The sequence below is a fragment of the Microplitis mediator genome, chromosome 11, assembly GCF_029852145.1.
Source record: "Microplitis mediator isolate UGA2020A chromosome 11, iyMicMedi2.1, whole genome shotgun sequence".
NCBI lineage: Eukaryota > Metazoa > Arthropoda > Insecta > Hymenoptera > Braconidae > Microplitis > Microplitis mediator.
Genome location: NC_079979.1, coordinates 19,411,877 through 19,438,340, shown reverse-complemented (window position 1 = coordinate 19,438,340; position 26,464 = coordinate 19,411,877). Strand labels below are relative to the sequence as shown.

The 26,464-nt window shown below is 30.3% G+C and overlaps 8 protein-coding genes across 9 annotated transcripts; 2 read left to right on the top strand and 6 right to left on the bottom strand.

Annotated features, from left to right (window-relative positions):
- Positions 1-68: 68 nt before the first annotated feature.
- On the bottom strand, positions 69-8,111 carry LOC130677024 (uncharacterized). Its single transcript, XM_057483542.1, has 19 exons — positions 7,953-8,111; positions 7,419-7,497; positions 7,238-7,329; positions 7,056-7,161; positions 6,883-6,975; positions 5,707-5,774; positions 5,182-5,260; positions 5,013-5,104; positions 4,831-4,936; positions 4,045-4,103; positions 2,649-2,727; positions 2,470-2,561; positions 2,289-2,394; positions 2,116-2,201; positions 1,261-1,332; positions 728-806; positions 553-644; positions 372-477; positions 69-288 (listed from the first exon to the last, which is right to left on the bottom strand). The coding sequence occupies exons 1-19, from the start codon at positions 7,998-8,000 to the stop codon at positions 197-199; spliced, it is 1,626 nt and encodes a 541-aa protein (XP_057339525.1). The 5' UTR covers positions 8,001-8,111; the 3' UTR covers positions 69-196.
- On the bottom strand, positions 1,984-3,339 carry LOC130677990 (general odorant-binding protein 56a-like). The gene is made up of 5 exons (XM_057484934.1): positions 3,165-3,339; positions 2,649-2,727; positions 2,470-2,561; positions 2,289-2,394; positions 1,984-2,201 (listed from the first exon to the last, which is right to left on the bottom strand). The coding sequence occupies exons 1-5, from the start codon at positions 3,219-3,221 to the stop codon at positions 2,110-2,112; spliced, it is 426 nt and encodes a 141-aa protein (XP_057340917.1). The 5' UTR covers positions 3,222-3,339; the 3' UTR covers positions 1,984-2,109.
- A 1,071-nt stretch (positions 8,112-9,182) lies between the features above and the next one.
- Positions 9,183-10,537, bottom strand: LOC130677992 (general odorant-binding protein 56d-like). Its single transcript, XM_057484936.1, has 5 exons — positions 10,379-10,537; positions 9,845-9,923; positions 9,666-9,757; positions 9,484-9,589; positions 9,183-9,399 (listed from the first exon to the last, which is right to left on the bottom strand). Exons 1-5 carry the CDS (start codon positions 10,424-10,426, stop codon positions 9,308-9,310), a joined length of 417 nt encoding a protein of 138 aa, XP_057340919.1. The 5' UTR covers positions 10,427-10,537; the 3' UTR covers positions 9,183-9,307.
- Positions 10,538-12,595: 2,058 nt separating this feature from the next.
- Positions 12,596-14,511, top strand: LOC130677648 (general odorant-binding protein 56d-like). Its single transcript, XM_057484473.1, has 5 exons — positions 12,596-12,754; positions 13,213-13,377; positions 13,484-13,589; positions 14,033-14,091; positions 14,255-14,511. Exons 1-5 carry the CDS (start codon positions 12,707-12,709, stop codon positions 14,303-14,305), a joined length of 429 nt encoding a protein of 142 aa, XP_057340456.1. The 5' UTR covers positions 12,596-12,706; the 3' UTR covers positions 14,306-14,511.
- Positions 14,512-14,881: 370 nt separating this feature from the next.
- LOC130677649 (general odorant-binding protein 72-like) lies at positions 14,882-16,755 on the top strand. Its single transcript, XM_057484474.1, has 5 exons — positions 14,882-15,029; positions 15,456-15,620; positions 15,707-15,815; positions 15,898-15,956; positions 16,597-16,755. Exons 1-5 carry the CDS (start codon positions 14,973-14,975, stop codon positions 16,618-16,620), a joined length of 414 nt encoding a protein of 137 aa, XP_057340457.1. The 5' UTR covers positions 14,882-14,972; the 3' UTR covers positions 16,621-16,755.
- Positions 16,756-17,223: 468 nt separating this feature from the next.
- On the bottom strand, positions 17,224-19,880 carry LOC130677023 (PI-PLC X domain-containing protein 1-like). The gene is made up of 5 exons (XM_057483541.1): positions 19,799-19,880; positions 19,551-19,741; positions 19,228-19,507; positions 17,601-17,847; positions 17,224-17,515 (listed from the first exon to the last, which is right to left on the bottom strand). The coding sequence occupies exons 1-5, from the start codon at positions 19,878-19,880 to the stop codon at positions 17,224-17,226; spliced, it is 1,092 nt and encodes a 363-aa protein (XP_057339524.1).
- Positions 19,881-21,176: 1,296 nt separating this feature from the next.
- LOC130677267 (uncharacterized) lies at positions 21,177-22,621 on the bottom strand. The gene is made up of 2 exons (XM_057483955.1): positions 21,827-22,621; positions 21,177-21,719 (listed from the first exon to the last, which is right to left on the bottom strand). Exons 1-2 carry the CDS (start codon positions 22,392-22,394, stop codon positions 21,460-21,462), a joined length of 828 nt encoding a protein of 275 aa, XP_057339938.1. The 5' UTR covers positions 22,395-22,621; the 3' UTR covers positions 21,177-21,459.
- Positions 22,622-24,918: 2,297 nt separating this feature from the next.
- LOC130677246 (uncharacterized) lies at positions 24,919-26,177 on the bottom strand. Of its 2 annotated transcripts, XM_057483929.1 has the most exons (3): positions 26,058-26,177; positions 25,646-25,967; positions 24,919-25,578 (listed from the first exon to the last, which is right to left on the bottom strand). In XM_057483929.1, exons 2-3 carry the CDS (start codon positions 25,853-25,855, stop codon positions 25,033-25,035), a joined length of 756 nt encoding a protein of 251 aa, XP_057339912.1. In that variant the 5' UTR covers positions 25,856-25,967; positions 26,058-26,177; the 3' UTR covers positions 24,919-25,032. The 2 variants fall into 2 exon arrangements, with proteins under 2 accessions (XP_057339912.1, XP_057339913.1); XM_057483930.1 differs by lacking the exon at positions 26,058-26,177 and having other exon boundaries at positions 25,646-25,979.
- Between the last annotated feature and the right edge of the window lie 287 nt (positions 26,178-26,464).

Below are 26,464 nucleotides of genomic sequence, written 5' to 3'. Positions count from 1 at the left end.
CTTATTTTAATTCGATGTAATAAATTTTTGAATGAATTTTTTTTTTATCGAAATGATAAATAATCAAATTTAAAGCAAAAATATCGACTCATTTATTGTCAACTAATTTTTTATCCAATAAATGAAAAATAAAGGTATACAGTAAACATAATTCATTGACAGCAATGTATAGTCGAATGAAGAAGAAAAAAACAAATTAAGCGCTCTTTTCAGTTGACCCTAGTAAGACTCTTTCATCATCGTAACACTTAATTATCATTCTGGCGGTCTCGCAAATATTAGCACCCTCTGAAAAAAAAATATTGAATACATATTAAGTTTCAATCCCTTGACAAAAAAAGTCGTAATAATATATTTAAAAAATAATTTACTCTTGTCTTTGCATTTCGTAATAATGACGTCAATTTTGTCTGCTGGCAAATCGTCGGCCATCTTCTGGCGAGTAATCTCTTCGTTCAATGTTCCATCCTCATTCATCTAACAACAGTAAAAAAAATTTATATTTTATCTTCTGATAATAATAAATTATTTGTCGTAATATTTATTACTTACGATGTTCATTTTCTTCAGCATGCAAGAGAAATAACACTGAAGTTTAAGGCCGTACGTTATCCAGTTCCTGATCGGAGCATTGGGATCTTGGACTAAAAATAAATGATTGCAGATATTTAATTGAATTATTTAATATTTTAAGGCAAATTTTGAGTGATCAAAAATTTTGAGTTACCGTCATAAAAACCAGTTCCATCTACACAAGCCTCATTGTATTCGTCAAGCTTTGCTCCTTCTTGTTCATCGAGCTCGGCCTGAATTAAAAAATAAAATTGAGCAAAATCTTATTCGTGCCTTGTAAAAAAAAGGTATTAATAAAATTATATATGTATTTATAAGAATATCTAGTTTTTTTTCGCGGTAATTAATTTTTTAAGGTGACATAAGATCCCACAATCTCCAGAAAATTTTAAACTCAAAATTTCTCTCCGATATTTAACTTTTGTGATTTTAAATTCAAACTATCTATATAACTATTAAGTTTTTGGAAAAATTATAAGATACTTTTTTTGTAGAAAATTTAAAGCTCTACAAGAAAGGTTTCTTACAGTTTTTTGAATAGAGAAACTGGATAGAGGCAAAACGGGTTTTTAAAAAAATAACGGTGATTAATGATCACAGGGACCATTTTACCAATAGTTTGAATTTATAAGGAAATTTATGGAGCTCTTGTCACTCATCTGATGTAAAATGAAGTGAAATACTTACTAGAGCACCAACAAAACAAACAGCGAATATAAAAGCGAATATTTTCATTTTTGGTTGTCGTGTAAATGTAAATCAGCACGAGAATTAACAAGTTACTGGATAAAGAAGCTGAGAAAATCGTCTCTTTTATATGCCTACGATTGAATATATTGAGCAGAAGGTTAATATAAGCGGATAATAGAAAATAGTGGGGTCGTGTCACAGAAGATTAGTCTTATAATTTTTATTTTCGTTAGATGATAACCTATCTACTTATTTATCGTGTCAACTGAACACAAGTTTTGAAAATTTATTGCAACAAAGTATAACTATTGCGTAATTTATTTAATTTAAAATTTTATTTTTTATTTTTCATTTTGGTTTATTCTCCATATAATTATTTGATAGTTCATTTAACCTAAAAAAAAAATCTTAGCGTGGGGCAAAATGGGTCAGTCTAAAAAATATTAAATTTTTTGTTTAAACTCAATTTACTTCCTTCCTATGGGTAATAATTCAAATATCAGTATGAGTATTTTGGTAAATTATTTAAATAAAAATGTTCGAATCGAAATTTTGGGTGGACCAAATCAACTAGTGTCCATTTAACCCTCTGGTTAAATTAAAAAAAAAATTCTGCTCAGTTGTCTTCCTCCACTTCTTTTCTACTTCAATTAGATGTCATAAATTTTTCCATAAATTTTTTTTTATCGAATTAGGAAACAATTAAATAAACAAATCAAATTTAAAGCAAAAATTTCTACTCATTTATTATCAACTAATGATTTATAGAATAAACAAAAATCAAAGCATACAGTAGACACAATTCATTGGCAGCATTGTATAGTCGCATAAAGAAAAAAAAATAAATCAAACGCTCTTTTCAGTTGGCTTTAGTAAGGCTCTTTCATCATCGTAACACTTCATTATCACCATGGCAGTCTCGCACATATTCGCGCCCTCTGAAAAAAAAAGTATTTAATATATATATGTAATTTTAATCCCTTGATAAAAAAAGATCGTAAGAATGTATTAAAAATATAATTTACTCAAATCTTTGCATTTCGTATAAACGACGTCAATTTGGTCTGCTGGCAACTCATCGGCCATCTTCTTGCGAATCATCTCTTCGTTCAATGCTCCATCCTCATTCATCTAATGACAGTAAAAAAAAATTATGCTCTATCTGCTGATAATAATAAATTATTTGTCGTAATATTTATTACTTACGATGTTCATTTTCTTCAGCATGCAAGAGAAGTAACACTGAAGTTTAAACCCGTACGTTATCCATTTGTCTTTCTTGCCTGTGTCAGCGTTGGCTAAAAATAAGTAAACGATTATAGATATTTAAGTTAACTATTTAATATTTTCAGGCAGATTTGAACTGATAAAAAATTTTAAGTTACTGTCATAAAAACCAGTTTCATTTACACAAGCTTTTGCGTGTTCGTCAAGCTTTACTCTTTCTTCTTCAGTGAGATCGCCCTGAATCAAAAAAAAAAATTGAGCAAAACATTATTCGTGTCTTGTAAAAAAAAACATTAATAAAATTATAAAAATATATAATTTATTTGCGGTAATTAAGTTTATAAGGTGACACAAGATCCCAAAATTCCCGCGGAATTTCAAATTCAAAATTTTTATCTGATATTTAACTTATGTAATTTTAAATTCAAAATATCTATATAACTATTAAGTTTTTGAAAAAATTGTAAGATGTCTTTTCTGTAGGAAATTTAAAGCCTTACAAAAAAGGTCTCTGACAATTTTTCGAATAGAGGAACCGGAGAGGGGCAAAACGGGATTTGAATAAAAAAGGTAAAGAGTGATCACAGGGACCATTTTGCCAATAGTTTGAACTTAAAAGGGAATTAATGGAACTCTTGTCACTCATCTGACGTAAAATGACATGAAATACTTACTATAGCTACTACAGCACCAACAAAGCAAACAGCAATTATAACAGCGAATATTTTCATTTTCAGTTATCGTGTAAATATAAATCAGCACAAAAACTTACAAGTCACTGAATAAACGAGCTGAGAAAATCATCTCTTTTATGTGGTGTCAATTGAATATATTGTGCATTTGTGACGGTTGATATTAGAATACAATATAAAATAGTGGGGTCATGTCACAGAAGATTAGTCTTATAATTTTTATTTTCGTTAGATGATAACCGATCTACTTATTTATCGTGTCAACTGAACACAAGTTTTGAAAATTTATTGCAACAAAGTATAACTATGGCGTAATTTATTCAATTTAAAATTTTGTTTTTTATTTTTCATTTTGGTTTATTCCCCATATAATCATTTGATAGTTCATTTAACCTAAGAAAAAATCTTAGTGTGGGGCAAAATGGGTCAGTCTAAAAATTATTAAATTTGTTTAAACTCAATTTCCTTCCTTCCCATGGGTAATAATTCAAATATCAGTATGAGTATTTTATAAAATTATTTAGATAATAATATTTCAATCGAAATTTTGGGTGGACCAAATCGACTAATGCCCATTTAACCCTCTTGTAAAGTTAAAAAGAAATTTTGCTCAGTTTTCTTCCTCCACTTCTTCCCTTCTTCAATTAGACGTTATAAATTTTTGAATACACTTTTTTTTATCGAATAAGGAAACAATTAAATAAACAAATCAAATCCAAAACAAAAATATCTACTCATTTATTATAAAATAGATAAGAAATAAGGTACAAAGTGGTCATAATTTATTGGCAAAATTGTGTAGTGATATGAAGAAAAAAGAAATTGATTAAGTGCTCTTTTCAGTTATTATCTTAGTGAGGGCTTTTTCTTCAGCGTAACACTTCACTATCAACATGGCGGTTTCGCACACATCAGCACCCTCTAAAAAAAGAAAATGAATATTTAATTTTAACCCCTTGATACACTGTAAAAAATCTGGAGTGAATCCGGATTGAAATTAAATCCGAATTCACTCCGGATTCACTCCGCCACTCGGAGTTCCGGAGTTTTAACATTTAAATTAATTTATATTAAATTGTTAAACAGCGTGTGTGTGTGAGTGCGAGTGTCTGTGTGTGGGCGTGTCTGTGGATGTGTGTGCGTGCGCGAGTGCGCGTGCGAGTTCTGCAAATGTGTGCGTGTGTGTGATCGGGAGTGCGTTTATGCGAATGTGTTCGTGTGTGTTTTCGGGTGTGTGCGAATATGTTCAAGTGTGTGCGTGTGTGTGTTCGGGTGTGTGCGAATGTGTACGTGCGTGTGTGCGTATGTGTGCGAATATGTGCGTGTGTGTGTTCGGGTGTGTGTGCGTATCGGTTGATCAGTACTGTAATACGCGAATTTTTATTTCGATTTTACATAGTGGAGTTATATTTTATTAATAATATTTTTAAAACCCCCCTCCGGAGTGAATGTCACTCCGGAGGGATTAAATTAATAAAAATTTATTCACTCGGCGAAAACTCCCCTGCAGAGTGAATTTCACTCCGAGGGAAGTGAATAATTAAAAATTCATTCACTCCGCATTCACTCCGGATTTAATTCGCATTCACTCCGCGAATTTTTTACAGTGTAAAATAAATCGGAATAATTTATTTAAAAAATAATTTACTCATGTCTTTGCATTTCGTTATAACAGCGTCAATTTTGTCTTCTGGCAAATCGTTGGTTATGCTCTTGCGAGCTTTCTCTTCGTTAAATGTTCCATCCTCATTCATCTAGTAACATTAAAAACAAATTCATATTTTACTTGCTGATTTTAATAAATTATTTGTCTTAATATTAATTACTCACGACTTTTATTTTCTTCAGCAGGCAAGAGAAGAAACACCGAAGTTTGAGGTCGTCCATCAACCATTCGCCCTCATTGGCCTTGGCAACTATTCCTAAAAATAAATGGATAATTATAGATATTTAATTAATTTATTTAAGGCAAATTTGAAGTGATTAGGAATTTTGTTACCCTCATCAACACCAGTTTCAGTTAGACAAGCTGTTCTGAATTCGTGGAGCTTAGCTTGCTGTTCCTCAGTGAGCTCGGCCTGAATTAAAAAAAAAAATCAAATAAAATCTTATTCGTGTCTTGTCGAAAAAGGCATTAATAAAATTATAAATATATTTACATAAATATATAATTTTTTTGCGGTAATTAATTTTATAAGGTGACACGAGATCCCAAAATCCCGCAAAATTTCAAACTTAAAATTTATAATATTTAACTTTAGTAATTTTAAATTCAAAATAACTGTATAACTATTAAGTTTTTGAAAAATTTATAAGATACCTTTTTTGTAGAAAATTTAAAGCTCTACAAGAAAGGTCTCTTACAATTTTTTGAATAGAGGAACTGGAGAGGGGCAAAATGGGTTTTAAAAAAAAAAAGGTGAGTAGAGATCACAGGGACCATTTTGCCAATAGTTTGAATTTGTAAGGAAATTTATGGGATCTCTTATCACTTCTCTGATGTAAAATGAAATGCAATACTTACTAGAGCACCAACGCAGCAAACAGCCAATATAACAGCGAATATATTCATTTTTGGTTGTCGTGTAAATATAAATCAGCACGAGAACTTACAAGTTACTGGATAAAGAAGCTGAGAAAATCGTCTCTTTTATATGCCTACGATTGAATATATTGAGCATTTGAGAAGGTTAATATATGAGCAAATAATAAAGGTCGTGTCACAGAAGATTAGTCTTATAATTTTTTATTTTCGTTAGATGATAACCTATCTACTTTATCGTGTCCAATCATAGTTGACATCTATTTCTAAATGGAAATGACGCATTGTCCTTTTTAGTAGATTTCATAAAAATCTGTCTTTTGCATTTGTCCTCATGGTGGAATTTTCAAAGAATTTTGCCACAATCTATCATAATTCATCGCGTAGGTTTCAAAAATACCATTGGTTCAAAAGTTTATATATATATATAACATAACATGCCTTGTTGCGACGATAGCGGCCAAAATTTTTAACGGATCTCAATGAAACGTGTCACACTTATTCTATGAACGATTATCGCGGTGAAGTTGGAAGATGAGCAAAATCGGTCAACTAGTTTAGAAATGGTGGACATTTGAAATTCCAAAAATAACGAAAAATCCTACTTTTCCGGCTTTATTCGTAAATAATTTTGTAACGGGTATATCTATCCTTATTATGTAAAAAGAACTTGATAGCTAATAGAAAAAGCTATATTTTCTTTTTTTATTTTTTTATTTACAATAATTGTTCCACTTTTAATAAGGGTTCAAAGGCACATAATTGACTCATGTGTTGACATCAAATTTGTTACTAAAATTAAATTTCCTTCCTTCCCATGGGTAATAATTCAGTATCAGTATGAGTATTTTATAAAATCATTTAAATGAAAATTTTTGAATCTAAATTTTGGGTGGACCAAATCGACTAATGTCCATTTAACCATCTTGTAAAATTAAAAAAAAAAATCTGCTCAGTTCTCCCCCTCCACTTCTTCCCTACTTCAATTAAATGTAGTGAATTTTTTTCTATCGAATAAGGAAACAATTAAATAAACAAATAAAATTTAAAGCAAAAATATCTACTCATTTATTATAAAATAGATAAGAAATAAGGTATACAGTAGTCATAATTCATTGGGAAAATTGTGTAGTCACATGAAGAAAAAAGTAATTAATTAAGTGCTCTTTTCAGTCATTATCTTAGTGAAGGCTTTTTCTTCAGCGTAACACTTCATCATCATCATGGCGGTCTCACACACATCAGCCCCCTCTGAAAAAAGAAAAAAAAATATTTAATTTTAATACCTTGGTAAAAAAAAATTGTAAGAATGTATTTAAAAAACAATTTACTCATGTCTTTGCATTTCATCATAACAGCGTCGATTTTGTCTGCTGGCAAATCGTTGGCCATCCTCTTGCGAGTTTTCTCTTCGTTCAGTGTTCCATCCTCATTCATCTAATGACAGTAAAAACAAATTCATGTTTTACTTGCTAATAATAATAAATTATTTTTCCAAATATTTGTTACATACGACATTGATTTTCTTCAGCATGCAAGAGAAGAAACACCGAAGCTTAAGGTCGTCCATCATCCACTCGCCCTCCTTGGCCTTGGAGACTTTGTCTATAAATAAATAAATAATTGTAGATATTTATAGTTTAATTATTTAACATTTTTAGGCAGATTTCAAGTGACTAAAAATTTTGCGGTACCTTCATCAACACCAGTTTCAGTCACACAAGCGGTTCTGTGTTCGCGGAGCTTAGCCAATTGTTCTTCAGTGAGCTCGGCCTGAGTTTAAAGAAAACAATAAAATAAAATCTTATTCGTGTCTTGTAAAAAAAAATATTTATAAAATTATATATGTATTTATAAGAATATCCAATTTTTTTTGGCTGTAATTAATTTTATAAAATGACACAAGATCCCAAAATTCCCGCGAAATTTCAAACTCAAAATTTCTATCTAATATTTAACTTTTGTGACTTTAAATCCAAAATATCTATATAACTATTAAGTTTTTGGAAAAATTATGAAATACCTTTTTTGTAGAGGATTTAAAGTTCTACAAGAAAGGTCTCTTTCAATTTCTTGAATAAAGGAACTGGAGAGGGGGAAAAAGGGTTTTTCGAAAAAAATAGGTGAGTAGTGATCACAGGGACCATTTTACCAATAGTTTGAATTTGTAAGGAAATTTATGGGATCTCTTATCACTGCTCTCATGTAAAATGAAATGAAATACTTACTAGAGCACCAACAAAGCAAACAGCGAATATAACTGCAAATATTTTCATTTTTGGTTATGGTGTAGATACAAATCAGCACGAAAGTTTACAAGTTACTGGATAAAGCATCTGAGAAAATCGTCTCTTTTATATGGTGACAATTGAATGCATTGTGCATCTGAGAAGGTTGATATTAGCATATAATAAAAAATAGTGGGGTCGTGTCACAGAAGATTAGTCTTATAATTTTTACTTTCGTTGATTGATAACCTATTTACTTATTTATCGTGTCCACTGCATACAATTTTTTAAAATTTATCGCAACAAAATATTATAATGACATAATTTATTTTATTTAAAGTTTTATTTTTCATTTCTCGTCTCGGTTTATTCCACTATTTATTTGCTTTCCACTCGTTGACTTTGTTACGTAAACGTTTTCATATATGTTTATTAGTAATGATACTAATTATTATCGTTGTTTTCAGAGTTTAAATAAATTAATATTAATGTGATAATAATTCATTTTGTAAATAAATTTATCAAGAAACTGTTGTGTTTTTTTTTCTCTCAAATAAATCGAATTAAGTTTTTTTAAAATTAATAATTCAAAATTCAAACAAAAAATCATTCAGAAAGTTTTTTAAATTACTCGTTGCTGCCATCCCTTTTCTATATTCATCATATTTACATATATACATCATATATATATATATATATTTATATGGATTCCCTGGTGGAAATTTTTCGGAATTTTCTCTAAAAAACTCAGTTCTAAAGTTCTAAAGACTTTTTCAGAGTTTTTCAAAGAAAAGTCCGAAAAATTTCCAGAAGGGTTAGAACTAAAATAATAATGACGTCAGTCAAACATCATATATTTATATCCAATTTATTTCCAAATGAGCAACATCAAATTAACACTGAGGTGACGCTAAATGTAAGGAGGTGGGGGAGGGCGGGGATTTACGTATGAGAAAAAAATTTTTGCGCCCTGAATCAAATTTTTGACAATAATTCAAATGTCAGTAGACGAGTCCTTTGCTAAATTATATGAACAAAAAATTTTTAATAGAAATCTTGCGTGGACTCAATTGACCCATGTCCATTTTACCCTTTTGTGGAATTAAAAAAAAAATATTCTGACTAGTTCTTATCTTCCATTTCTACCCTACGTCAATTATAGTTACTAAACTTTTGAATAAATTTATTTTTATCGAATGAATGAATGAACAGAAAAATAAACAAATCAAATTTAGAATAAAAATATGCTAATTTATTATTCTTTAACATTTATAAAATAAATAAAAAATAAAGATATACATTTGAAATTTTTCATTGATAGAATTTTGTAGTCACATGAAGAAAAAATGAATTAGTTAAGCGCTTTTGTCAGTTATCTTAGTGAAGGCTTTTTCTCCAGCGTAACACTTCATCATCATCATGGCGGTTTCGCACGTGTCAGCGCCCTCTGAAAAAAGAATTATCGATTATATATTTAATTTTAACCCCTTGATTAAAGAAATCGTAATAATATATTTTAAAAATAATTTACTCATGTCTTTGCATTTCATCATGACGCCGTCGATTTTGTCTGCTGGCAAATCGTTGGCCATCCTCTTGCGAGTCATCTCTTCGTTCAGTGTTCCATCCTCATTCATCTAATAACAGTAAAAAAAAATAACGTTTTTTAATCACTTGATTAATAAATTATTTGTTCTTAAATTTATTACTCACGACTTTGATTTTCTTCATCATGCAAGCGAAGAAACACCGAAGTTTAAGGTCGTCCATTTTCCATTCGCCTTTCTTAGCTGTGTCAACGTTGGCTAAAAATAAATAAATTATTATAGATATTTAATTTAACTATTTAATATTTTTAAACAGATTTCAAGTGGTTTAAAATTTTACGTTACCCTCATCGACACCAGTTTCAGTTACACAAGCTGTTCTGTGTTCGCGGAGCTTAGCCAATTGTTCTTCTGTGAGCTCGGCCTGAATTAAAAAAAAAAAAAAGTTGTATAAAATATGAGTCATGACTTGTCAAAAAATTAATAATAAAATTATGAATGTATTTATAAAAATATGTCATTTTTTTTGTGGTAATCAATTTTTTAAGTTGACACGAGATCTCAAAACCTCCGAAAAATTTCAAAATCAAAATTTCCATTTGATATTTAACTTTTGTAATTTCAAATTCAAAATAACTATATAACTATTAAGTTTTTGAAAAAATTATAAGATACTTTTTTGTAGAGAATTTAAAGCCCTACAAGAAAGGTTTCTTACAATTTTTTGAATAGAGGAACTGGAGAGGGGCAAAACGGGTTTTAAAAAAAAAAAAAGGTTGGTAGTGATCATGGGAACCATTTTGCCAATAGTTTGAATTTATAAGGAAATTTATGGAACTCTTATCACTGCTCTGATGTAAAATGAATTGCAATACTTACTAGAGCACCAACGAAGCAAACAGCGAATATAACAGCGTATATTTTCATTTTTGGTTGTGGTGTAAATATAAATCAGCACAAAAGCTTACAAGTCACTGAATAAACGAGCTGAGAAAATCATCTCTTTTATATGGTGAGGACTGAATATATTTTACATCTGTGAAGGTTGATATTAGCATATAATAAAAAATAGTGGGGTCTTGTCACAGAAGATTAGTCTTATAACTTTTATTTTCGTTAAATGATAACCTATTTTATTTTACTTATTTATCGTGTCCAACACACACAATTTTTTAAAATTATCGCCACAAAATATTATTATGACATCATTTACTTAATTTAAAAATTTATATATTTGTTTATTATTAATGATACTAATCATTATTATTCCCAAAGTTTAAATAAATTCAAATTAATTTGATAATATTTTATTTTACGAACAAATTTATCAAAATAAAATTTTTTAAGAAATTTTAAAAGTGACTTAATTCGCTCACGCCATTTCTATATTTATCATATTCTCATATGTATATATTAGAATTTAAAATACCGATTAATTTGACAGTAAGTATATCATTAATCAACTACCAAATTTTATATATATTATATGCTTGGGGAGGTTGAAAATGGGTCGATAAAATTTAATGACTAATGACTTTCGTGATATGATATTGAAATGAGATCATCAAATTGTGAAGTTCGGCAGATTCTCAGATTCAAGGCTATGAAATTTTTATATAAAATTATCCCGAGAATAATAAAATTTAAACCGGGAAATTAATTTTAAAAAATTGATATTTTATTACCGTGGGTGCAAAGTCAAAAAATCATTGTCCCGATATGAATGACAACAATTAATCGTCAGCTATTTTTTAAATCAGGATGACAGTAATAATCACGAGGATATTAAAAAAAATAATAATGAAGATTAGTATGTAAATTAACAAACAAGTATTATCCAGATCAAGCGGCAGATTAATATAATGCGATGACTAATAATATAAGCAGCCTTGTGACTTTACACGGTAAGAAATATTGCATACTTAATATATATAACACGAGAATTGCCTGTCCGAGGACAAATTAACATTTTCTATTACACGTTCCATTTTTATAAATTATCCTAGTGAAATTGAAAACAATCTCAATGGTCATCAAAATTTGTCTCCAAAATCTTGCACACCCTGAGCGCAAAGCGGAAGTACTTTCTAAACATGAATAAGTGAAATAAGTGAATATTCACTAATTCCAAGTGCAAACCGAACCAGTCATTTCAAAAAGTGGTTCGGTTGGCACTCAAAATTAGTGAATATTCACTTATTTCACTTATTCGTGTTTAGAGAGTAGTTGTCTACTGTAACCAAATTTTCAAAAATTTTATTGACTAAAAAATATTTTTAAAAAAGTCAGGGAACCTGAGGCCATATAAGTTTATTTTATAATCATGGGGTAACTTGGTCACTTCAGACAGAACTTTATAGCGGCCAAATTTTTTTTTCATATGTTCGTTATTTATTATTTTATTTTTTCCAAGGGAGGCATCAAACGAACTCAAATTGCGGGAAAAATGAACCGCGTAAAATTGAATTTATTTTGATAAAAATTTTTTATTGGACTCTGCCTTAAGTGGTCAAGCTGCCGCATTTTTTTCTAGACGTAAATAAAAAATTTCAAACAAACAAATAATTTTTCTTTTATTTTCAAAATAGTGCCTAATTTTGGCCCGCGTTTTTTTTTTTTGAAGTTCGGTACAGAATCTAATTACAGATAATTACTTATGTAATTTAAATTAAATATTAATTTATTAATATTTATTTAAACTAAAATTAAAATTCAAGGCTAGAAAAAATGCTCAGTATTGTCATAAATATAACATCGTAAAACAAGTATATGATACTTCCTTATGATATAAATATACAGATATAGATACATATAAGTTTGTCGGTGTATTCATTGTAAATAAACAACAAGTGGGAAGGAAGTAATTTTCAGGTACACAATAACGCTTATGTGATTCCCCGAACTAAAAATTAAAAAGTCATTCAAAGTAATAAATATTTAAGTTGATTGGTCTCCAACACCAACGACTTGATGTCCGTGTGATCTGGATGATCATCGTAAAAATAAATTATAACGTGAACTACAAATATAATTATTTAAAGCAAAGATAAATAATATATAATAATAGTATTACGTGTATGTCAATTACATTTGTTATGTGTACCGAGAGCTAATTAATGTCAGCTGGGTATATAAGACAAATTTTTTCACACTCTAAACATAATATTTTTTGAATACTCTCTGAACAACATACATTACTATTAAACAATGCGTGGGTCAGTTTTAGCAATTGTTGCTTGTGCTCTTGTAGTTGGTGTAAGTTTATTACCATTATCATTAATTATTTATTTGCTTATTCATTAGCGTTCAATTTTAATTAATAATAAAAAAAAAATTACGCTCCAATTTTTGATAAAAGTCAATTCGATTTTTTAAAATAATAGTCGCGTTAAGTATGAGAAAAAAAAATTTTTTAGTAAAATTTGGTAAAATTGTGGGCTTTGATTCATCAGAATTAATTTGGAAAGTAAAATAATTAGAGACGATTTTAATTTTTATTTTTGTGCATAATCGGCAGATGGGTCAAATTTTGATGATACTTAATTTTAGGTGAAAATAAAGTTTGATTAAATTCTAAGAAATAAAAGAGAGGGGATTTACGTGGTTGGGCTTCAGGGACTTGGTTTCTTAAGATTCAAATCTAATGGTTTTGAATCTGCTAAGGGCGCGAAAATTATTATTTGAATAATATTTTTTGCTGTTTGAAAATTTAGGTTCTGGGAGATGATGACATGAAAGAAAAGCATAAGGAAATCTTTAAAAAGTGTGCGGAAGAAGCAGGCGTCACTAAAGAAGATCTTCATAATCATAAGAAAGACGAAGAACCCGAGACAAAAGTCAAATGTTTCCATGCTTGTGTTGCGAAGGCTGAAGGCGCTGTATGTATAAGTCTATATATATAAAATATATTAATGTTTTATGTCTAATATAGTACGAAAAAAATCATGTAATAATAACATATTTATTCAAATTTAAATTGCAAAGATGGTCGATGGAAAACTTAATAAAGACAAAATAATCGAGAAGATTCCTGCTGATGCACCAGATCGCGAAAGAGTTGTTGAAGCCATTACAAAATGCAGCGAACAAAGTAAGATCTATTAATCTAAACTATTTAAATATTTTCACGTTTTTTTTTTTAACTCTAAAAGATCGTAAAAAAAAATAACAATCATTGCATTGTTAAAAAATACTTAAAATATATCCATACACGCAAATGATACTTGCAATTAATAATATTTATTTAAAACTTAATTGAATCCCTGGTGGAAATTTTTCGGACTTTTCTCTGAATAACTCTGAAAAAGATTTTAGAACTTGGAAAAAGTCTATAGAACTTTAGAACTGAGTTTTTCAAAGAAAATTCCGAAAAATTTCCACCAGGGAACAAACAAGATAGGGTGATAATATTCAATAATATTTTTAATGAGTAGCAGTATTTAGGGGGCAGTGTAATAGGGGAGACACTTATCCCTATTATGTCAGTTTTGATTGTAAGAAAAAAAAAAATTAATAATTATAATATAATTGCAGAGGCAGATGACGAATGCGAGACAGCTTATCTTGTTTTCAAGTGCCTTCGTGAAAATAAGGTAAAAAAATATAACTAATGATATTAATCATAATAATTACTAATTACTATTTTATTATTTTAATTGTAAGAAAGATATAATCAACACTAACGTTAACCTTCATATATATTTATATGTAATTAAAATTGTGTAATAATTTTAATTATTGTTCATTGTTATACAGGCATTACCTCACCCTCCCCACCACCACCACCACCATCACCATGACGAATAATAATAATTATTTATTTCTGGCGACCGAAGGAATCACAAATATATATATATTGTATAACGACTCAATGGCTCTCTACTTGTTACCAAGCTAATTAAAAATTATGTAATTATTATTATTATTAATTTTGTTTTTGTTGTAAAATAAAAATAACGAAATGCGAAATTGTAAAACAGAACGTCAATAAATAATTTAAATCAGCAAGAAAATTATTGGTAATTTTTATTTTTACTTAAAGTGATAAATAATATAAGTATCGCACTAGTTCATGAGGAGCAGAGATCACGATAATGTGGAACAATAATGCGTAAACAAGAGTTTTTTTAAAAATCAGACTACAAAGTTGCAATATTTGATCTCATTGTGACTTAAAAATATTTATATCAATTGACGGCTATTATTAGTAATGATATGAAATGGAGACGAATGTTGCTGAGTAATTGTGAAAAAAATGATGAAAAAATTTATTGGTTTGTTATTTATTAGTATTGAGGTAATTACCATTTAATAGACGGAAAATTTATTCCGACGATACCTTGTCACTTATTAAATTTATGTTCTGAGAAAAGAGAATTATAAAAAAATAAATAAGTGGTCAGGTTGTGTATAAAAGGAAAGGTATTGAGGAGGAAATGGCATATTATCTGATAGTAAAACTTCAACTTCAATCATGTATCGATTCGCGGTTGTATTCATTTTCGCTTCGGTTGTAGTTTTAAGTGAATCGGTAAGTTCGATAAGGAAAATTTAAATGCGTACCTCTAATGCTGACAGCAGAGCTACCCAATTAAAGAAATCAGTGACACCTGTCTTATATTTTTCAAAAAAATTCTTCTTGTTTTATAAAAAGAGAGTCAGAGCAAAATCAGACACCATTTTTTAAACGAAAATTTTTTCTGGGTTCAAAATTGTTCAGTTATCGTTTGTAAAAGGGCTGGGGTATTAATCAGCCTGGCCAGTGACCGATTCAAAATTTTCAGTAAAAAATATTTGAAACTTCCCGCCTTCTTCATTTTTTTCTGAGCTCTAAATAGGGATTGAAAATAAAATCTGTCTCAGAAATGGTGTCCGATTTAGCTCAGGTCGTTCCTATTTGTAATTGAGGTGCGCAATTACAGCATAGGGTCAATAATAATTATAATGATTTTGACAGGCAATAACTGCCGAAGATCTTATAAAATTTGGAATGGCTCGTAGAACATGCGACCGTACCAATAGAGTCGATCCCAGTGTAATCGATCGTGTACTCCAAGGCGAAATGATAAACGACCCGCAGTTTGATTGCCACGTGGCTTGTGTTTTGAAGGAATTAAATTTGGTAAGCCGACGATTAGTTGATTGAGACACTAATTTATTTACTACTAATTAGTAGAGGGAAAAAAATGTAGTGGATTTTATTTTCAGTTAACTGCAGACGGTTCTCTGAATGTTGAAGTAGCTGCCAGTAAAGTTCCTGAAAATTTGCCATTCCACGATCAGCTTGTCGGTGCAATCAGATCATGTGGCACCAGAAGTACGTGTTGATAGTAATTTGTATTATGATAAAGGATTATTCAAATTTTGTGCACTTAAATTATTAAATATATTAATTACAGGGGGAAATGACCAGTGTGAAACAGCCCACATGCTCTTTGTTTGTTTCCATGAGAATAATGTAAGTTAAATATTACGTAATCACAATTACTTATCACTTTTTTATTACAAAGTTCTGAATCAATAAATGATCCTGAAGTTAACAGACAATTAACAATTTTTGGATTTTTTTTTTCAATAAATCAATTCGGCTGCCCAATTTCAAAACACAGTGACTGAGAAAAATAAAATTTTTGAAATATGCATCGAATCATGTTCACAAGACTCCACTGGAACTAAAAGTACTAAAAAATCGATTTCAAAAAATTTTTCACTTACTGTGTTTTGAAATTGAGCAGCCGAATTACAAAAAAAAAAAAAAAAAAAAATATGCACATGTAGAAAATTAAAAAAACTACAAGTGCAATTTTTTTAAATATTTTTTTTTTTATAATTTATTATTTTGAAAATATTTCAAAAATTATTAGACGTCAATTAACTTCTGTATCATTTATTTTTTTTAAAGTAAAAATAATAATAATAATAATAATAATAATAATAATAATAATAATAATAATAATAATAATAATAATAATAATAATAATAATAATAATAATAATAATAATAATAATAATAATAATAATAATAATAATAATAATAATAATAATAATAATAATAATAATAATAATAATAATAATAATGGTAATATTAATTTTCTGTAGATTCCAAATCTTATCATGGGATAAACAGGATTGAAAAATAATAAAAATAATTGATATTGTATCCGATGGAGTTAAACTTGTAATGTCATGAATGAATAAAGTTAATGAATGCAATTAATACAAAAAATTATTTTTACATATTATAATTTAATTATAAAAAAATATGAATTTCATCGCCTGCATTATGATAATCATATGAGGAAATAAAACGCGGAATATTTTCAAAAAAATTACATAATTAGATTAAATTAATAAAAAATTGATTATTTAGTTATGTCATGTGTATCTTGAAAATTTTTTTTTAACACACGTACATACATTCGAAATAAGCATTATGCTTTTATTTTCTGAGAATTATAGAATTATCGTTACGACTTATCACTTATTTTTTATTTAAAAAAAAACTCCATCGTGGAAAATAAATTTATAAAATAAAAAAATTTATGATGACGCAAAATCTGACGTCTTTAAATTTTGTGCTAGTGTTATTCCATAAGATTTCTCTGAATATCCCAGAAAAATCTCATAGAAAATCTAGACTAAGGGCTCAGTACTTGAAGAAAAAAATGAGTAATTATATATTTTACTATCCCACGGACTCTCTTGACTGCTAAAAACTCCAACAGTTCAATAATAATAGAAATCATCAACAAAATATGGAGAGGCGCGAAGTTTATTCGCGTCGATAGCAACTTCAACAATTCCCGTGGCGTCAATAAAGTCAACGGCAACAATGTTAGCAGTTGAATTATACTTCTGATTGTACCATTCAGTCAGAAGTGGGCCAACTTGAACACCTAGTTGAAACAATGATTCAGTCCCTCGTCCGAATAACTGAGCAAAACTATCAGAAACGACGGACTCAGCGTCCAGCGTCATTTCGGCCATCGTCACTCTCATTATTTTCGTACTAGATCTTCTGTTTACATAAAAAATAAGACAGCATTATAAGATCATTGCTTGTGAATGCATCTGAAATTAAATTAAATTATAGAGCAACGAACAATAATGAACGGTCTTTCTTTCTATTTTCAAATCCGTCAATGGAGTTGTAGAGCTGATCTGTTGTTTTAGCGTTAGGCCAAAATTGAGATATCGCTGGCCACAAATAAGTTGATGTTTGTTGCATAGGATGGTCGTAACTCAATATGAGCCGTTTGTTTGATTTCCAAATGTTGCCGAGGGTGATCGATTCTACTGGAAGTATCATTGGCAAACAAATAAAGTCATCAAAGTGGTTTTTCAGATACTCTATGAAGTCACGGTGGTCATCATTAGTGCCAAACCCTGATGGATTGAAAGCTCATGAGTAATGACTGAGATGAGTGATTTGATATTCAGAGTATCGACGTTCTAATTAGCAAATTGTCTAACTTAAAATTTTTTAGTAAGTGATTCCGTGCAATTTACAGATAGTAATAGTACGAAAAAATATTATTTGAGCAACCTAGACAAAAATATTATATAGGGGAGGGGGGGGAAAGAGGGTACCTAAGGAAATACTAAGTTTTCGAGGACTAAAATACGCTAAATCTTTTTGTTTTTAGTGATATTCGAGGTAAATCGACAAAATTTTTAGCTGCCGTTAAAAAATAAAATTTTTATTTTTTGCGGGCAAAACGAGGTACCCTTAAAAAAAGTTGAAAAAAAAAAAAAATTTCTGAAAATTGATCAAATTTTATTACTTGAATCTTTTATATCTATTATACATAAAGAAAAATTACATTTCACATCATTGGTGGACACGAAGGCAAAAAAAAAAATTTTTGTGGGGCAGAGAGGCCTCCCTCCAAAAAATGATATTTTTTTTTTTTTTTTTTTTAAATTGTTTTTATTATAAAGAATGTATTTCTTTCTCTTGACAACTATTTTTGGTTTTATAATACTCAAGAAAAATTTTTTTAAGTGTAATAAATCGTTTCCCATCGATTAGCTTAATTACTAATTGCTATTTAATAAAAAAAAACAATTCTGTATTTCTTATTTGTCATTATTTTGAACCCAAAAAACGTGTTTTTTGATTTTTTAGATTGCAGATTATTTTGCATTATTTAAAATATTTTATCAATAAAACAATAAAATATTATTTTCGAATATTTTTAGTGGCCAAATTTGCCCCAGCTATAACAAATCAGCCGAAAAATGGATTAATGTATTATATTTTATTTAATTTGACGATAAAAATATAAAAGAATCATTTTTTCAAAATTTTCGGCTGGTCCATTTTGCCCTAGGTGTTATGGGTAAGGCTAAAAATGCGGAATTATATCAAATTTTTTTTAATTTAACGATAAAAATTTGAAAGAATCATTTTTTCAGGATTTTCGGCTGGTCCATTTTGCCCCAGGTGTCATGCGTAGGGCTAAAAGTGCGCAAATCTATCGGATTTATACTAATTAGACGAAAAAAAAAAATTTTTTTTTTCATAAAATTTTGAGGGTACCCCGTTTTGCCCACCCTACCCGTTTCGCCCCCCTTCCCCTATACTAGATATGGAATTGATTTTCAGATGAAATAAAAAATTTTTAATTACTTTTTTTTCGCATAAATGGAGGAATTTCTTAAATGGAGTTAGACAATTTGCTAATTAGAACGTCGGTATATATTATTAAAACGAATATTTATAAATACCGCGGGGAAATTCTCTGAAACTAAGAATCACTATTTCGTGAGTGTTGGTCATAAAATCTTTAATGTCGTAGATAATACCATTGAGAGGGTGCATGAATATTGGGCCATGGCAGACCCAGTATTTTCTTATGTCTCCATTGGATATGCACGGTCTGATGTCTAGATAACGTGCACCGGATACCAGTTGATCGAAAACATCACGATCCTGCAGCGAAAGCAAAGTTTCGGTGGACAGAGTAAAGGGAGCTTTGACCGAGCAGTCATGGGTTCGATCCCATCGCTGGTCGACCAAATTTAAAAAAAAAAATGAGTACCTGAGTTACAGTATATCTAGAATGAAGTGGTCTCGGTATTTCTTTACCATATGATCCTGAGTTGTGTGTTCCCGGTAAAAATATTTTCCCAAGAGTCATTTTTTCAAACAAATCTTTGTTTCTGCTCATCCAATCAGGATGAGTAGACAAACAATTTATTTTTCTTATGGTATTGTTACGAATCCAAGCCCCATAATACCCTGATATGAGGAAAAAAGTTTTTTACATCAAGTTTAAATACTGATGATTTTACTTACCGACGCACTGCGAGACGTAGGTCATATTCAACAAATAAATCGCGCCCGTAGGAGGTACATTTGTTTTAACTACACCGCTCATACTTCCTGGCGTATGTGAAAAAGCAATCCTCGTATTTTTTTCTCTAGGGAGACCATAAAACAAAGCTACAGTGTCTCCTATTTTAAAATTAATATTCCGCCAATAAATGACTATTTGCTCTCTGATCAATTCCCCGTTTAATGGCGCGTAGAATAATATCACTTGTGATTGTGAGAATTCGTCACTCGAATTCTGGATATCAGACGATGTCCTTATGACGAAAATGAATTCAAAAATTACAATAATTTTTATGAAAATTTTTGATGCCATTATGATGGCACACACTGTTCAGAAAGTCGCTATAAAGTATAAAAAATTTGAAGATTCTTTGAAATTTATCGAACCATGGCTAATAAAACCTGCTATTAACTTTTAAATTTAGACTGAGTGTTTTATAAACCCATTAAAACTGTCCAATAGAATCGTAATCACTTTTTAAAATAACTTGGAAATGTCGTTACACAAAATTTTGTTTTAAAAACAAAAATTAATTTAATAAATTTTTAATTGCCGTAAATATGTTTCATTTATTTTTTAACGAAATTAGATATTTTAGAAAAAAGTGGGGTAAGTTTATCATTAGAGAAATTTTTTTTTTCAAGTGTTTGATACACGGAAAAAAATAGGCGCTGCAGCAGACCGCAGTCCTGTGGGAGTAAAAAAATTTTTATGTTACAGCAACAGGACAAATCCTGTGGGAGCAAAAGGACAAAATCCTGTAGCAGCAACAGGATTTTTCGGGCAGAATTAATGAAATAAGGAACAAGTTTTATGTATCAATTTTTTTGTCAGTGCAGTGAAATTTCAGAATTTGAAAAAAAATTCAAATTTTAAAATTAAAACTTTGAATTTATTTTTCAAAATTTGAATTTTCTTTGAAAATTTGGTACATGAAACTTGTTCCTTATTCTATTGTTTCCACAGGAAAAATCCTGTTGCAGGGCCTATTTTTTTTCCGTGTACATGACTCTTTTTATTTAAAATTCGAAAACGCTGACTGCTGTAAAATGGCCCCAGTTTCCCATTTATAAATTCCACATTTTTTAAAATAAAATTATAATTTTTTTTTTTTTCATATTTATTTTTTATTACTCAATACAGTAAATGAATGTATGTAAAAATAAAAAAAAACGTGCCATTGTCGGTGGAGTGCATTGTCTTTAAATCATAAAATAATACAATTATTATTAACAAAAATATATAAATATATCAAAATAAATATATTACACATTTAATAATGATTATTAAAAAAACAACTAAAATAAATTTAATAAAAAAATCAATAATAATAATAATAGTTTATCTGTACAATTATTAATAATAAAATAAATAAAAAAATCTTTATTAAATAAAGAGACACGCCATGATAAAAATAATTTATTTTAATCACAACAATAATAACTTTAAAAAAAAAAAGTAAAAACTAACTATTATTTGCTTGCATGTCTTTGGATAATTATTAAATCGTAGTCATTGTAATGGCGATCCCATCAAAGGATTTTATCAAGTCACGTTGAAGAGCTCGGGTAAATAATATAAATTTAAATATAAATAAATAATTATTTTTATTTTTAATCCATTAATTCGACGAGCTGCTGCTGGAACTTGCGCTCGAGGATGAGCTCAACGGTGCGCTATAAGAGTTTGAATTACTGCCGCTACTCGGGGCGTAGTAATTGTAAGCAAGATTCTGCGCAGTCTCGCCATTGCTGGGTGTCCAGACGCGGGAGTAAGGCCCGTTTCCGTCCCATGTGTTGACGGGTTCGTATCCGGATGTCGTTGAAGGGGCTGGTGGTGCTCCGTAAGCTCCAGCAGGAGGCGCAGGATCCATCGTCATTCCTTGTTAATAAAAAATTTAATATTAAATCGCATCAAATATTTTTGCCGCCTCATTAGTAATATTTTAAATGTTTAAAAAAAAAAATTAATGAAAATTTAAAACTTACCCATTGGTGGTGTCATGCCGCCTTTTTTGAAAAACTGCACAGCAATAAATCCAACAACAAGTATGATTGCAAGCTTTGACAGAATCAAAGCTTTCATAGCTTTCAACCCAATGAGAGCAACGAAAATTGGCATGAGTGCTTTGAGTTTTAACTTAAGCAGCAATAAAATCGGCAGTAACAATTTTTTCTTCAGAATACCACGTGCTTGAGAGGTCGCGACTTGATTATTTTCGAACTCGATGTCCAAATCCGCGAGACTGCGTCCCGGGCGGTACTTGAGCTTAGCCTCGACGAACGGCAAATTAACGCCATACTCAAAACTTTTCAAATATTTTACCGTTCTGACAATCAAAGCCTCGTCGACGGATTCGAGGGAACGGGCCTCGGTGGTAGTGCCCAACTTATCGTCCAAATATTCCAATACCTCGCGTTTCAAGCACCCGGACCATGACTCCGCTCCGATACACTCATCGACCGATTTCGTTATGAAATCCGGCCTCGAAGCTGACGTTAATCCACTTGTTGATAACAAAAATACGGATATGCTTATCACAATTAACGAACGCATTTTAAAATTTATTTATCAACTCTTATTTGTTATTAATTATTAATTATTAATCAATAAAATAAATTTGTCGATTGTGACCGGTCCAATGGCACGCAATCGACGATCAAACTGCGACTGACGGAGGAGTGGCACGTCCCTTTTATTTAATTTCGAACCACAGTATCTATGTTATTCGGTCGCACATGATATGAATTTATTATCAAAAGAAAATTTATTATTTAAATTTACTTCGCATAGAAAAGGCGACAACCGAGCCGTCATTTGCCGCCTGACTCGGTGCCAGCCGATTTACTTACAATCCTTCATATATACATATATGTTATATATGTATATATTGCATTATTAGGCTTGATAGGCAAGTCACTGGTTGCTGATAAGTCGATGAGCCGATGGGTATGGTGACGTTTGTTTTACGCTGCACGTTGTGGTATTCACTTACATGCCGTACCGGGACAACGGAACAGCCCGATCATGTTGGTATGTTATACGATGGTGTCTGTATGCTAATGAGTGATTCCCAGTTCAACTTATTACCACCGGGTGCAGGGTCATTATCATTGTCATCACTGTCATTGTCATCTGGTGTTAATGCATGGGATTTGTTTATTTTATTCGTAATTGGCAAATTATTATGGTATTTTTATTTTTTTTTTTTGCTAAATTTATTCCGTCAATGAATAAGTAAATTTGCCTGATTTTCAAATTAGAAAGTCATTTCAAGTACGTGAGTGTTAAATATATCGTCTCATTTTTAAATTAAAGTTTATTGATATGTAAATTGGAAAATATTGGCGATGGAAAATTAGTAAATAAAATCTAGAGACTGGTGTTCGATTGAAGTTTTTAAAAAAAATTTTTTGCATCACATGGAAAAATTATTCTTATTTGAAATATTACACAGAAAGGAAAAAATCTTGAGTCAAGGGTAAATTTTCTTGGGCTAAGAAAATTTCTTCTTGCTCCAAAATAACTTCGGTCTTCCTTATAATTTTCTTGGCTCAAGAAATTATTTTTTTCTGTGTATGGTCATAGTAAAGACGGACTGTTGGCCACCTGACGGAAATTGAAGTAAACACGGAAAAATTACTACCCCGTAAAAAATTTGGGGAGTGAAAGGATTAAATTCGCTGTCAAAATTTGCGGATTAAATCCGAAGTCAATTTCTGAAGATGACCAACATGACTCGGCTTTACCATGACACCATAGCATGTCAAATAAAAACAATTTTTCCGTGCATTTTTTTTTTTTTTTTTAAGGAAAAAAATTAGAGATCAAGTCTCGCAAATTAAAAAAAGATTTAAAATGTTTTTGCTGAGTAATTTTGATTTGCAATGTATTCACTGTATGCTTATTTATGAAGGCTGTTTTACGTCAGTTGTCTATAAAAATCATAAAATATATGAAGCCGATTACTTAAAATAAATAGAATTCGAAACTAAAACTTAAAAAATATTTTACTCTAAAATATGACTTTTGCTGTTGATAAAAACTCTCAATCATCAATTTGCTGGCTCGATCACCCCAATGGTTTCATGACAGTTTAATTCAGAGTCACGAGCAATGAACAAGTAGTGTCTCATCCTGTGTAATACTCCGCTGATTTGCTGAAGATATAAAATTTATATGAAAAATAGCCAAAAGTAGTCTGAGGCTATGGATGGTTACGAAGTGAAACCACAAATTTATTTAATAAATTATGTGAAAAAAAATATTTATATATACATATATATATTCATTGTCAGGCGGGCCTTTCGTTTATTGTGTACCTAACGGTTGTTCAGTAATAACTGGAATTTTAGATGGGTAACCTCATATTTGCTTTTGAATTACTATTTATTTTTGTGTCACTGCATTCCTATGCCTTCTAAATCATCATATTTTTTATATTAGTCCTTAATTAAAAAATTTTATAATAATAACAGTCTTCTGAAATACGAAGGAGGGGAAAAGGCAAAATAGACTTCTGATTTTTTTTTTCAAACCACATGGGGCCACATGGGACAAAATTCCTTACGAATTTGAAACTCGAAATTAGTTCTATAAATTTTTTATTTAAAAATTTTATTTAAAAAAAAAGTCAGAGTTTGGTTTAAATTTTTTTTTCAATTCTGTGTAACAGGAAAGGATATTAAAGGTCAGAATTAATTATTTTATTTAATTTCGTTAACTTTTAGAATTTTTTTGCGCTGGCTCATTTTACCCCCATAATTTTTTTTTAATAACTGGGTGATATAAAATATTTTCTAAGCAATTAAAATAAAATTTAATTTAAAAAAAAAGTAATTTTCAAATTTTTTTAGACGGGCCACTTTGCCCCTCCCTACTCTAGAATTTTTTAAAATTGCCACACGCTTTCACAAGCATAAAAATGTATTATTGAAAGCAGCATGTAAGTAAAATCACTTCTATGCAAATAAAAAAAAAATCAAGTGAAACTCGCTCTACATTTTTTCACCCGGCAAATAAATTTTTGAATAACGAATGCCTTAAATTTTTAATGAGATAATTTTAATGAGAGGATCAAAAACAAAAAGTATATCAGTAATAACATAAATAATTTATTAAATATTAAAATAAAAAATTATAATACAACAGTATCATCTAATCAGTGAGGAACAAAAATTACATCGTTAAAAATTTATGATTCTGGAGCATAGGCAGCGTATGCTAGATGTTGAGCTGATGGTTCATCAGCCGGCTGGTCGTTGAATCCCCGGTACTGGGCCTGATATTCCCAGGGCCCATGGGCAGCAATCGGAGCCGAGTGGCTGTCGGCCGCGATTTTCTTGCACAGCTGGAAGATCGCCAGTCCCACAGACACGACGAAGCTGAAGAACGACAACTGAAGTGCGTTCCAGGCTTTGAGACCCAAAACACCGATGGCCAACGGGATCAGAGTCATCGCCTTCAGTAAGACGAACACCATAATAGGGATGATAACTTTCTTGAGTTTGGATCTTCTGGCTTCCTCGACGGCTCTTCCTTGCCCAAATTTGACGTCAAAAGTCAATTGGTCATCCTCGATGTTCCTCGCGCTCACTTTTACCGCAGCGTCAAGGGGCATTTTGAACGTCACGTCGTGGGAAATAAGATAATTTTGTACTGTTTCGAGGAATGATGATTCACTGCGTGCGGTTTCTTCGACAGATTGGGTATTGCGTGTTACCTCAATAGCATCTGATACCTGTAATCATAAAAAAAAAACATAATAATAACAACAATAATTAAAAAAAAAAAAAAAAAATTAGTACCTTAAAATTGTCTTTGCGGAAAATTTGGTCAAGTAAATTAAGAACTTTGAACTTCATACAAGCCATGTCGTCATTGTTACGCGCACAGTCGGATTTTGTTTGCTCGACGATACTATCCATGCTTGTACTTTTCCAACTGTCGATTTTCGCTGGCTGAGCAACAGCCAAAGCCACAACTGCTGTCAACACTATTACAAACTTATTCATCATTATGATAGATATTAAATTTAACTACAACAATAGTATTGCTATAATTGATCTGATCCGATTGGTGGTGACGGTCAACTGAAGACGACGATAATTGTCAACGGTAGTTCTGCAACTGATGTCGGTTGATGGAGCAAGTGACTATTTATACTTACCTATACTCTGTATACGGATCGTCCTCACACGAGTTATAATGTACCCCTACCTGGTTAATGCAAGAACTAATTTTCTTTTCATTCAGTATGGTCTTCGATTATCGAGGTCTCATTGTGCATGATTTGACTGCTGATGAGCTCACGGCAGGTAAGTTCGCTCGAGTAAAATACTTTGTTGTGCTCGAAACAACGGGATGGGCAACTAGAGCCTTCATATTTCAGATCGATCTAGACATTTGTGTATGCTGTCATTACATTTGACACCCTACTGCACTTATTATTAAGTGGACGATGTCAAGAGACTTATTATATGCGAGACGAATTGATAACGACCATAAGAGAAATTTTTTTACGGTTAATTTTCTTTTTTTTATCGATGGTATACTTTATTAATTAATTACTTCCGTTTTTTATGTTATATATTTATACGAAAAAAGTAAAAGTCAATGGGAAATTT

Excerpts from the sequence above, each read along its gene's own strand:
- LOC130677990 (XM_057484934.1), bottom strand. The coding sequence starts at position 3,221 with ATGAAAATATTCGCTGTTATAATTGCTGTTTGCTTTGTTGGTGCTGTA. Across the intron at positions 2,728-3,164 it reads TTGGTGCTGTAGTAGCTATA|GGCGATCTCACTGAAGAAGA; the intron begins GTAAGTATTTCA and ends TTTTTGATTCAG. Across the intron at positions 2,562-2,648 it reads TGAAACTGGTTTTTATGACA|CCAACGCTGACACAGGCAAG; the intron begins GTAACTTAAAAT and ends ACTTATTTTTAG.
- LOC130677024 (XM_057483542.1), bottom strand. The coding sequence starts at position 8,000 with ATGAAAATATTTGCAGTTATATTCGCTGTTTGCTTTGTTGGTGCTCTA. Across the intron at positions 4,104-4,830 it reads AACGAAATGCAAAGACATGA|AGGGTGCTGATGTGTGCGAA; the intron begins GTAAATTATTTT and ends TTCTTTTTTTAG. Across the intron at positions 2,728-4,044 it reads AGTGTTACGCTGAAGAAAAA|GGCGATCTCACTGAAGAAGA; the intron begins GCCCTCACTAAG and ends TTTTTGATTCAG.
- LOC130677992 (XM_057484936.1), bottom strand. The coding sequence starts at position 10,426 with ATGAAAATATACGCTGTTATATTCGCTGTTTGCTTCGTTGGTGCTCTA. Across the intron at positions 9,590-9,665 it reads TGATGAAGAAAATCAAAGTC|ATGAATGAGGATGGAACACT; the intron begins GTGAGTAATAAA and ends TACTGTTATTAG. Across the intron at positions 9,400-9,483 it reads GATGAAATGCAAAGACATGA|AGGGCGCTGACACGTGCGAA; the intron begins GTAAATTATTTT and ends TTCTTTTTTCAG.
- LOC130677648 (XM_057484473.1), top strand. The coding sequence starts at position 12,707 with ATGCGTGGGTCAGTTTTAGCAATTGTTGCTTGTGCTCTTGTAGTTGGT. Across the intron at positions 13,378-13,483 it reads TTGCGAAGGCTGAAGGCGCT|ATGGTCGATGGAAAACTTAA; the intron begins GTATGTATAAGT and ends TAAATTGCAAAG. Across the intron at positions 14,092-14,254 it reads AGTGCCTTCGTGAAAATAAG|GCATTACCTCACCCTCCCCA; the intron begins GTAAAAAAATAT and ends ATTGTTATACAG.
- LOC130677649 (XM_057484474.1), top strand. The coding sequence starts at position 14,973 with ATGTATCGATTCGCGGTTGTATTCATTTTCGCTTCGGTTGTAGTTTTA. Across the intron at positions 15,816-15,897 it reads CAGATCATGTGGCACCAGAA|GGGGAAATGACCAGTGTGAA; the intron begins GTACGTGTTGAT and ends TATTAATTACAG. Across the intron at positions 15,957-16,596 it reads TTTGTTTCCATGAGAATAAT|ATTCCAAATCTTATCATGGG; the intron begins GTAAGTTAAATA and ends AATTTTCTGTAG.
- LOC130677023 (XM_057483541.1), bottom strand. The coding sequence starts at position 19,880 with ATGAGCGGTGTAGTTAAAACAAATGTACCTCCTACGGGCGCGATTTAT. Across the intron at positions 19,742-19,798 it reads CTACGTCTCGCAGTGCGTCG|GGTATTATGGGGCTTGGATT; the intron begins GTAAGTAAAATC and ends TCCTCATATCAG. Across the intron at positions 17,516-17,600 it reads AAGAAAGACCGTTCATTATT|AAGATCTAGTACGAAAATAA; the intron begins GTTCGTTGCTCT and ends TTATGTAAACAG.
- LOC130677267 (XM_057483955.1), bottom strand. The coding sequence starts at position 22,394 with ATGCGTTCGTTAATTGTGATAAGCATATCCGTATTTTTGTTATCAACA. Across the intron at positions 21,720-21,826 it reads CGGCATGACACCACCAATGG|GAATGACGATGGATCCTGCG; the intron begins GTAAGTTTTAAA and ends TTTATTAACAAG.
- LOC130677246 (XM_057483929.1), bottom strand. The coding sequence starts at position 25,855 with ATGATGAATAAGTTTGTAATAGTGTTGACAGCAGTTGTGGCTTTGGCT. Across the intron at positions 25,579-25,645 it reads TCCGCAAAGACAATTTTAAG|GTATCAGATGCTATTGAGGT; the intron begins GTACTAATTTTT and ends TTATGATTACAG.